Source organism: Zootoca vivipara, chromosome 6, assembly GCF_965207765.1.
Source record: "Zootoca vivipara chromosome 6, rZooViv2.hap1.1, whole genome shotgun sequence".
NCBI lineage: Eukaryota > Metazoa > Chordata > Lepidosauria > Squamata > Lacertidae > Zootoca > Zootoca vivipara.
This window is the reverse complement of record NC_142589.1, coordinates 1,459,710-1,470,893: the sequence shown is the minus strand read 5'-3', so window position 1 is coordinate 1,470,893 and position 11,184 is coordinate 1,459,710. Positions and strand designations below refer to the sequence as shown.

The window sequence follows — 11,184 nt, the reverse complement described above, 5'->3', positions numbered from 1 at the left end:
TGGTGTTGGTTTCTTTATTAACTTGGATTCTGGTAGCAGGTGGACAAGGGAGGATGGTCTATACATCAGGGGTGAGGGATGGAGGTGGGGAGGAAGAGGGAGGGGAGGAGGAGGAGCCAAAAGGCTCAAAAATTCCCATAACAATAAAAAAGAAACTAAAAGTAATCTCATAAACTTCTAAAAAGCATCTAGAGTGCAGACGGCAGCATTCTCTAGGCATCACCCTTCCCCACAGCTCCTACTAGCAATCAGCGGGCAAAGCGTCGCCCCACAGGCAGGCAAGGGGGGCAGAGTTTGCAGCTCATTTTCCTATGCACTACAGGAGGCCAAAGCATGGGGGGGCCCACACTAGAGTCTATGGCAAAGGCTGTGTCAGCAATTTGGGGTGGGCGGGCATACAGGGCATGTGTTGCATGAAGGTGGGGGGGTGGGGTGGGGGCTGCTGTGTACTTTGCATGGTTGTCACTGGGGCAGCTCTTGATACTTTCTGTGGAGATGCCTGGACCACATTTTGGGGTCTTTCCCCAGCTTCTCTTCCCTCACCCCCTCACCCTGCCCCTTGTGAGTGGGACCCACATGCTTGCCCAGCCCCAGATTGCTTGGGGGGTGTCAATGACCCCGGGGCTGCTGGCAGCAGCAGAGCAGCTGCATATGGGTTGGCAGCAACAGCACCGAAGGCCTGGAGGGGGGGGACCCTGGGGGAAAGAGCTGAACTTGTGCATTTCTCAGGAAGCAGGTGCCCCTTGGCATCTCTTCTGGGTCCAAAGACTGAAGCGGGGAGGGGGGGTCACATGGCAACCAGCCAGCATAACTCCCCACCAACAACCCCCCCCCCCCCCCGCTCTTTTTGGAATCCCAGAGCAGATGCCTCCTAGAAGGAAGGACCTATTGCTCAAGGAAGGAGTCTCAGGCTTCTGGCCTGGCTGGAAGAAGTGGCACAGGGAGGGGGAGGATTCCCCAAGCACCAAGGGGCAGGGAGGGGGCAGCCAGGCCTGGCTGCAGTAGAGTATCCTCTGGCAGAAAAAAAGCCCAGAGTGCACTGCTCTTCCCTTGGTGTGGGAGTGTGTAAGTGGGTTGGGGGGGGGGGGAGAGAGAGAGAGATTCAGCTACTCCCCAGCTAGGAGTAGTCCAGAAAACTTTGGCAGATGCCACGTCTGTGCTGAGTTGGGAGGCCTTTGCGGGTCCTCCTAGTGTAGAAGCGCAGGTAAGGTTGCAACGTAGCTCTGCACCTCTCCTGAGCGACAGATTGTGCTGGGTGGAGCTGGGCATCGGACGCAAGCGGGACGCTGCACTCTTTCAGCCCGAGGGTTTGGTGCCCGTGGACCTGGCACGAGTGGATTGGCAGAGGCTCATGCGCTAGCCCTTCCTCCCCCCTCTCTTCTTCCACCCACCACTCACCCCACCCCCCAAATGTGTGTGTGTGTGTCTTTGCAAAAGAGAGAGAGAGAGAGAGAGAGAGAGAGATCTGCTCTGCCTGGCACCATCCTTACACTCCCTGCCTCCATCCTGCCGAGGGCTGGCAGCCTGTGGAGGCTTCTCGGGGAGCCGTGCCAATGCAATCCTGCCGAACGTCCCTATTTGTGTTTGCATAGTAGGTATCTGTTCGCATCGTATACACAAGGTTTGAGCCACTGTCCAGGTCGCGCTTTTCCATCCAAACTGGGCAAGAACAGCCAGAGGGCGGGGTTTCCCTGCCCCCAGGCAGCCCTGCTCTGCTTCCCATCCATCTCCCAGGCCTGCAGACCTGGACCGAAAGCCCATGCTGGGCATGAGGGAGGGCTGAGCAAGGGTGGGTGGGCTGCCGAGTCCCATCCGGCTGACTCCTTCCCCTGGAGGCCGAGGCGTGCTGCGTCAGAAGAAGAGGGCTCCGGAAGGACACACCATCGCACGGCTTCCCCTCCTCAGTTTAAGTCAGGAGGAAGAACTGTAGCTCATGCGTCTGCAGTCAGTCGGTCATGCGAATAAGACAGTAAAGTTAGGTCTCTTACGGAAATCATGCCATGTAACCTAAAGAGTCATGGAGAGCCAGTCCTGCCCCAGTGAGCTCCTGGCTCCGCTCGCCTGGCCATCATGGGGGCACAAGGGGGAGGTGGAGGTCAGTGGATTGGTGTCGACGTGAAGCCCTGGTGGAAAGAGAGGAAGGAGGAGACAGGAAGCTTGGGTGAGAAACATGCAAAGGCCACAGCAAAGCACCTCCGCCCGGGCCTCCTCTTGGCTCGAGGGCTTCAGTGCAAACAGAAGAACCCTTTTCGCTGCAGACAGAATGATCTCTGCCACTGCACTTCGAACACAGCACACCCACCTGGGCCCACCCAAAAGCCAGTGTCAGGGCTCATTCCCACTGTCTCCAGGGAATGGTAACTCAAAGTCTTGAATAAAGCACTTCCCAGGGTGATTTGGGTGGGTGGGTGGGTGGGTAGGGGGATCCTGACAGTTAAGCTGGTTCAACACGGGGGGGGGGGATGCTAGCGTAAGGAGGCCTCCAACTTGCCATTGCCACAGCCCACAGGAGGGGCCTTAGGTGAAGTTTCTGCTCAATTTTGCCTAAAACAAAGCTTAAGGCAAATGTGAAGGTTTTCGGCAAGAGCAAAGGCTTCTGAAGAAGGTAGACTTTAATTCCTTCTAGGAATACCTTCACCTTGTTGCCAAATTTACGTGAAGTTTGGAAGTTCTCATTTGAGCTACGCATCCGATAATCTGAAGAGGAGCCAGTCAGACTTAGGGAAAGCTCTTTGGACACTCAGTACTCCAGCTCCGGGCCCAGCCTCCAAACTATTGTTACAATAACGCCAGCAGGGGGCACAATTTGGCTAAAATTGGTCAGAGGGTAAGACCTGTGGATTTCCTTAAGGGGCTTCCCCACTCTCTAATAATTCATGCACTGGCATTTCTTATTATCATACAACTGCAAAAAGGAGAAACTGCTCCTGGATGCCAAGTTTCTAGTCCTTAAGGATGACTGCACTTTCCATGGAGGCTACCTATACTTCTGCAAATCCCGTGGCCCTCTAGATGTTGTGGGAGTCCAGCTCCTACCAGCCAAGGGTGCCATGGAATAAAATACTGCAGGGGGGGGGGGTGCAAGGAAGCCCCGTCCTGCATAATCAATCACAATACGTAGTGCATGCACCCCATTTGAATGCCTACCAGCCTTGGGGGTCCAGCCCTCTCAAATATTTTACGGGGGGAGGGGGGCTGAAGGGACCTTGCCCTCTAGGAGTTGGCTCCTATGCTACCAGCCTCATGGAACATTGCCAATGGCCAGGGATGTAGTCCAACAACATCTGCAGAAACTCAGGTCTTTCCAGGTGACAGCAATGCCATATGAGCATGCAAAAGCTCCTCTCTCTCTCTCTCTCTCTCTCTCTCTCTCTCTCTCTCTCTCTCCCTCCCTCCCGCCCCCCTTGCAGGGGGTTGGATTAGAGGACCCTTCTAACGCTTCAATTCTATGACTATGATTCTATAGTGAAGGATGGCGACAGCACTCAAGGCATTGCAAGGCAAGAGGAGGCCTTCCTGTCCCTATTTCCCTCCCACCCAGAGGCAGACGAGAACTAAGCCTTGTGCTGCTCATGACAAGCCCTGTTTAAGTGCGCAGACTTTGGGCTCCCAGCAGGGCAGAAGGAAGCAGCTGTGAGAACAACGCAGAGAGACAGTGACACAAGCAGGCAGGCAGGCCTGGGGAGCACAGGGAAGCCTTTGCTGATTCCCAAACACATCTAGGAGGATTGCCAGCTTGAAGAGCAAGTAGAAAGGCAGAATTTGGGTGGCTGAGGCTTCTCTTGCTATAGCGCTACAAGCCCTGGGAACATTTTGCCCTTCTGCACAACCAAGCAAGGCCCAGGAACCAAGGGCTGCTCCCCCACTCCTGGCAGCCTTCAGATCTGCTCAGCAGGCAGAAGCTCAACTGATGTAGCTTCTGTTGCATCAGAGACTGGAAGGAGCCACAGGTCAGTCCTGCCACAGAAGTTGCTAACCAGGCCCTGCCAAGAATTGCCAGATTGCATGAAGGCAGAAGCCTCACACTTTCAGCCCTTGCATAAAGGAAGGAGTTTTGGCAGATGTGGAGTAGGAAAAATGTTCCTCTGCCAAACTTGACAATAATAATAATAATTAAAAAAAAAAGACAGAGAGACTGCACCTTAACTGGACTTTGGCAAGTTGTGAGCAGACAGTAAGATTGTCATGGATGCTTTAGTTGAGACTTCTGCATTGCAGGGATTGGACTAGATGACCCTTGGGGTCCCTTCCAACTCTACTGTTCTATGATTCTATAAACACACACGCACACGCACACACACACACACACACACACTACATCAGGGAGAGGAACTAGATCTGGCGGGTGAGCTGGATCATGATTTCCCCAACCCCTTGGGTGGTGGTGGTGGGGTCAGGCGACCCATGCATCCTGAGAGAGCTTTGCCAGGCTCTCCATAAGGCAGCTGATTGCCTCATGCAGCCCTTGGCAGGAGCTGCCAATCAACAGACTGGTGGGGTCTGCACTCCCTTTTGGCTGAGTGAGGTTTTCACCTATCATCCCACGTGGTGTCATATAGGACCTTAGGCGTAGGGCAGGTGGGGGCAGCTTGGTTAAGGGGTTATATACGAAACATTACTGATAAAACTGGAATATTTGGAATTCAGAAGTGACAAACCTGCAGCTCTGATGTTGTTTATGCCGAGAAGGCATTTGATAACATCTCCTGGAGTTTTATGAAGAAGCAAATTAGGTTAATGGGATTTGGAGAGCTGTTTGTGAGAGGAATAGAGGCAATATATTACAAACAATGTGTGAGATTGATAATTAATGGAAACATTTCAGAAAGTTGTGAAATAGAGAGGGGTACAAGACGGGGTGCCGCTGTGGCCTTTGCTGTTTATTCTGATGTTGGAAATCTTAAATACGAAAACAAGGAAGAATGAAAATATAAAGGGAATAGTGGTGGGAGTGACATCCTATAAGTTGAGAGCTTACGGCCTTACGCGGATGACCTTATTATTACTACCAAAAACCCCAAAGAAAGTTTACTTAAAGTGATAGAGGTGATAAATGAATTTGGACAGGTGGCTGGGTTTAAAATAAATAATAATAATAATAATAATAATAATAATAATAATAATAATAATAACTTGTTAGTCAAAAACATGGGAACAGAGGGGGGGAAATGAGATTCAAAAGATTGGAGATGAAAAAGAGAGTCAAATACTTAGAAATTCTGTTAACGTCAAAATGTATGCATCTTTACCAAGATAATTGGTACCAGAACTTTACCAGTTCTGGGCACCACAGTTCAAGAAGAATACTGACAAGCTGGAACGTGTCCAGAGGAGGGCAACCAAAATGGTCAAAGGCCTGGAAACAATGCCTTATGAGGAACGGCTTAGGGAGCTGGGTATGTTTAGCCTGGAGAAGAGAAGGTTAAGGGGTGATATGATAGCCATGTTCAAATATATTAAAGGATGTCATATAGAGGAGGGTGAAAGGTTGTTTTCTGCTGCTCCAGAGAAGCGGACACGGAGCAATGGATTCAAACTTCAAGAAAGAAGATTCCACCTCAACATTAGGAAGAACTTCCTGACAGTAAGAGCTGTTCAACAGTGGAATTTGCTGCCAAGAAGTGTGGTGGAGTCTCCTTCTTCAGAGGTCTTTAAGCAGAGGCTTGACAGCCATATGTCAAGAATGCTTTGATGGTGTTTCCTGCCAGGGCCGGCTCTTCATAGACCCCCGGTGGCGCAGTGCACCATGGCGCGGGGGGGTGGTAAGCTGGGCAAAGCCACGCGGAAACCAATTGCGCCCTGCGAGGGCGGGGCGAGCGGCGGAGCGATCTCCGCCCCTCAGCACCAGGGCGCGCGATCTGCTCAAGACGGCCCTGTTTCCTGCTTGGCAGGGGGTTGGACTGGATGGCCCTTGTGGATTCTATGATTCTATGATTCTAATTATTTGAAAACCTGGAATGAGATAAAAGGGAATTTGGCAAGCTGGAATAGACTACATCTCACCTTTTGGGGAATAATTTACACCATTAAAATGAACGTTTTGCCCAGAATGATTTTTTTGTTTCAAGCCAAACCAGCGTTGGGTGGGATGAACTGCTTTAAAGACCGGCAGCAAGAAATATTGAGATACATTATATAATACTCTCACAGTGCAAGAACTCATGGGCAGTCAATGAAGCTGAATGCTGGAAGATTTAGGATGGACAAAAAAAGTCCTTTTTAAGGCAGTGCTTAGCTGAATGGTGGAGCTCCCTCCCACGGGAGGCAGGGGTGGTTACCAACTTGGATGGCTTGAGAAGAAGATTGGAAAAACTCATGAAGGGGAGGGCTATCAGTGACTACTAGCCACAAATGCAGGGGGTTGGACTAGATGTCCCTTGGTGTTCCAACTCTACAATTCCATGATTCTAAGGCAATGATCTGCATTCTACAAGCTGAAGGCAATAATGTTTCTGGATACTAGTTGCTGGAAACGGCAGGAAGGGAGAGTACCCTTGAGCTCGGATCCTGCATATGGCTTTCCCACTGGCATCTGGTCAGACACAGGATGAGAAGTGGGTGCTGGACTAAAGGGGCAACTGGCCTCATCCAACAGCCCTTCCTCTCTTTTTACATTAGAGAAAATGCTTTGCATGCAAACCGTCCCAAGTTCCATCACTGGCCTCTCCAGTTAAAAGAAAAAAGGCTCAGGCAGTGGAGACGACGTGGGCTGTGCCAGGTTGTGCCAAGCTGATGCCCTCCGGATGTTGTTGGACTACAACTCCCATTGTTCCTGATGATGCTCCATGCTTGCTGGGGCCCAACAAAGGCCGGCATGGATGATAAGGAATTCTATGCAGGCTGACACAGAAGAGACAGATGACTCTGCCCCTTCTCCACCAGCTTGCTGGACAGAAGAGGCTAAGAGGCAACATTTGCCTGGGAACACAAGCTGCTATCCTCTGAATAGACCAGCACTAAAATATGGCAGGCTAGTAGCACAGTTTGAGGACCAAAGCAGCTGTACACCCACAAGAGGCCCTGAAGGTCCTTTGAGACTCCCATTTTAACACGCGCGTCACAGCAACAAGGGATGGGTCCAGAACAGAGGTGGGCCTGTCCCTTGTGGAGTCCTAGATAGATGTGTTCAGGGCTGCCCCTGAAGATGGTGCTGAGGTGGCAGCCAGTCCATAATGTAGCTGCTGGGCTGCTAAGTGGGGTGGCTCAATGGGGCCAATCAATGTGTTATATTGGCCTATAAAGCCCTAAATGGCGGGATACAGAGCAGCTTTGCCAGTATCAACCATCTCCGGTCCTACAATCGGCAGCTGAGGCCTGGGAGGTGGGGCTGCCTGGTTGGTGCCGACCCAGGACAGACAGGGCCTTCTTAGTGGTGGTTTTCCATTTGTGGAATGTGCTCCCTGCTGACTTGCAGCCGCCATTATTATTATTATTATTATTATTATTATTATTATTTCAATTTATATACTGCCCTATATCCAAAGATCCCAGGGCGGTGTACAACATTGAAAAACATAATTTACATAGCATAATAAAAATAATAAAATAAAGCAATTACATAAAAAAGCCACAGCAACAGTTTAATGTTCAAAGGCCTGGGAGAAGAGTTTGCCTGGTGCCTAAAGACATGCAGTTATTGCACCAGGCGAGCTACCCTGGGGAGAGCGTTCCACAAATGGGGAGCCACTGCAGAAAAGGCCCCGTTGTCTTGTTGCCACCCTCCGGGCCTCACATGGAGGGGCACACAAAGGAGGGTCTTGGCTGACAAGTTTGTATGGCTGGTTTGTATGGGAAGAGGCAGGTCTTCAGGTGTTGAGGTCCTGAGCTGTGTACGGCTTTATCAGTACTTGGAATTGGGCCCAGAAACTCATTAACTTTCAGGAGGAATCAAAAACATTCCAGGGATTTGATAGCTGAAAGGTTTACCCTGTTTATAATTCTTTGAAATTTGTTATTAGTATTAATGTGTTTGTTGCCCTGGGCTTCTTTGGAAGGGTGGGATACAAGTTGAAATAATAATAATAATAATAATAATAATAATAATAATAATAATAATAATATACAGTGGTACCTCAGTTTACGAACTTAATCCATTCCGGAAGTCCGTTCTTAAACCAACACCGTTCTTAAACCGAGGCGGTCTTTCCCTAATGAGGCCTCCTGCCGTCGGTGCCCTTCCACTCTTCAGCTTCTGTTCTTAGACCGAGGTAAAGTTCTCAAACCAAGACACTATTTCCAGTTTTGTGGAGTTCGAAAACCAAATTGTTTTTTAAACCGGACTGTTCTTAAACCAAGGTACCACTGTACAGGCAAAGGAGAGGAGGGACTCCAAGGGAAACTGCTAGGTGCTACCACAGTTGACAAACTGCCACACCCCCCCAGCTGCTAGTAAGAACAAAGGGGTGTTTACCTCCAAAGAGGCCACTCGAGGGGTGGGGGGTGAGGGGTGTCACTGCTTCCCCCTTTTCAGGCTGGCTCGTTTCACTATCTGAGCCCCCATCCTGCCCCCGAGAAGCTCCGATCTTGAGACACTCCCTTGAGCCTCCTCCTGGGTAAACGGCAGCGAGAGACAGGAAAGCGGCAAACGGTCACAGAGAAACCCACGAGGGGGTGGCAGACAGATGGACGGACAGACGGAGAGACACAAGGAGAAGGAGAGTCAGATGGCGGCAGCTGACCTGTGCAGTAAAGTACCTGGCATTGGCAGAAGGAGATGGTCCTGCTGCGCCAGGCGAGGGCAAAGGGTGTGGAGGGGGGAGAGAGAGAGCAGGGGACAGACGACAGAGAGGACGACGCAGCTGGAGCCCTGGGGCTTGGAGGCCATGGGGCTTGGGTACCTTGCTGCCTGCACTCTCCTGCTGCCAAGGGGCATGTGCCAGGAAGCGGCCAGCCTGGGCTTCCAGCGCATAAGGCTCCTGCAGGGAGCCTTCCATAATCACCTCTTCATGCTGCCGTACATCACCCGTCCCGTCCGTTTCCAGCCGCCGCACTACCTTCCGGACAATCTGCAAAAATTAAGTGCAGCACTTTTAGACAATCTGCTGCTGCCTCAAGTAATGTCCACCAGCCCTTGGAAAGTCCTCCCCCTCTCCCTTCTGGCCCTGGATGCCTGGAGTGCCTTCCCACGAGGCACAGCCCTTGATCTCTTGTCCTAGAGCCTGGACCTGCCCATTTGAAAAAACTCCACTAGCTCCCAATTTAATAATATAGCAGTACACTAATACCTATCCATCACTTATAGGACACCTTTGGAATGATGAAAGACCCCGAGGGCATCAGGTTTCCCTCTGTGAACTAAGGCGTAAATACATTATCTTGCAAGAATGTGTACAGCTGCCTTCCTCAACCTGGTGCTCTAGGACTACAATTCCCATCAGCTCCAGTATTATATGGCTCTGGCTGATGGAAGTTGTAGTGCAAAACATCTGGAGGGCACCAGGCTGGTGAAGGCTGCCTTACGATGCCCCTATAAGGCAGGCCAACATATGGTCTCCATATCTCAGATGAACTGCAGGTGAGAGCCAGCCATTTGCTTAAGATCACCTGCTGAGTTTGGGGGAAAGGAGAGATTTGATCTAGGGATATCCTGGTTCATAGCTCAGTCTCTTGGGTAGCAGTTCTCTGTGCCCTTGCCTGGGAGTCATTCCCACTGAGTGCAGGGAGGAAGGAGAACTAGGATGGCAGCATGAGCTACTACACTCAGACTTCCCCAACCTGGTGCCCTCCAGATGTTATGAACCACAACTCCAATCATCCCTGACCATTGGCTGTGCTGGCCATGGCTGATGACAGCTGGAGTCCAAAAGGTTTGGATGGCACCCGGTTGAGAAAGGCTGACTTGGATTGCAAAGTCCTTTGGGCAAAAACATTTATTTCTGCCCTTGCAACTCAATAAAGTGCAGTGTGCATTGATAGTGCTGTATTAAATAACCACCCTCAACATCATAATCAGATTTATATTGTAACTGCACTGAGACCTGCGGGTACAGGGCGGTATACAAATTTACTAAATAATAATAATAATAATAACCATTGCTAAGACCTGTGCAATGCAATCTCCCCTCTCCCTAGGTGGCAAAAGAAGACAATTGCCTGGAGGATGGAATGTCGGCCTCAGGAGGCGTATCTTGCATGACATGTGACACAGGCTGACATTCCTTCCTCTGCACACCCCCACCCAAAGGTGCAGGAGGCCTTCCCCTCTTCTGCATCTGGCCACCTGAGTCCGGGTGCCCCCTCGCCACAAGACAAGGGAGCGAGGAATTCAGCAAAAGAGGTCCTACACCCTTTGGGTTTCTCCTTCTCCCTGTTTCAGGTAGGTAGCCATGTTGGTCTGACGTAGTCGAAACAAAATAAAAAAATTCCTTCCAGTAGCACCTTACTTCTTCAGATACCTTCTCCTTCTCCCTGCTCAGCATTGACCTCTGTCCCCCTCCCAGCACCTGGTGTTGGTCCTACGCCCGATTTAGACCAACTGGTATTTTTAGGACCTTGCAGAAAGCTACAATCTCACTCTCCCACTCAGTGCTGTGGCAGCTCATTCACCTCCCTCTTCATTCAGCTCCTGCATGAAATTCCCACAACAAGGTTTGCAGGGAGCAAAGGCCAGTGTGGCTGAAGCCAAGTCAGATTGGCAAGGTCAGAGCACCATTCCTATCTCATTCTCATCTCAGCCTCCGACATACATTCCTTTGGATGACCAGACATTTGTTGTTGTTTAGTCGTTTAGTTGTGTCCGACTCTTCGTGACCCCCTGGACCAGAGCACGCCAGGCACTCCTGTCTTCCACTGCCTCCCACAGTTTGGTCAGACTCATGTTGGTGGCTTCGAGAACACTGTCCAACCATCTCGTCCTCTGTCGTCCCCTTCTCCTTGTGCCCTCAATCTTTCCCAACATCAGGGTCTTTTCCAAGTATTCTTCTCTTCTCATGAGGTGGCCAAAGTATTGGGGCCTCAGCTTCACGATCTGTCCTTCCAGTGCGTACTCAGGGCTGATTTCCTTCAGAATGGATAGGTTTGATCTTCTTGCAGTCCACGGGACTCTCAAGAGTCTCCTTCAGCACCATAATTCAAAAGCATCAATTCTTTGGCAATCAGCCTTCTTTATAGTCCAGCTCTCACTTCCATACACCACTACTGAGATGTACACACATAAGGACCCTTATAACTAGATCTTTTGCAATC

The 11,184-nt window shown here is 50.6% G+C and overlaps 1 protein-coding gene across 7 annotated transcripts in view; it reads right to left on the bottom strand.

Annotated features, from left to right (window-relative positions):
- Positions 1 to 11,184, bottom strand: part of ANK1 (ankyrin 1) — a 181,017-nt gene continuing 169,833 nt past the window's right edge. For 5 of the 7 annotated variants that reach the window (XM_088671398.1, XM_088671399.1, XM_088671400.1 and 2 more), the window contains 3 exons: positions 8,838 to 9,005; positions 8,411 to 8,548; positions 1 to 2,123 (listed from right to left, as the gene is read on the bottom strand). In XM_088671398.1, coding sequence (XP_088527524.1) covers positions 8,450 to 8,548; positions 8,838 to 9,005 — 267 coding nt within the window. In that variant the 3' untranslated portion in view covers positions 1 to 2,123; positions 8,411 to 8,449. The remainder of the gene's footprint in view (positions 2,124 to 8,410; positions 8,549 to 8,837; positions 9,006 to 11,184) is intronic. The other 2 variants (XM_088671404.1, XM_088671403.1) reach the window with 1 other exon arrangement.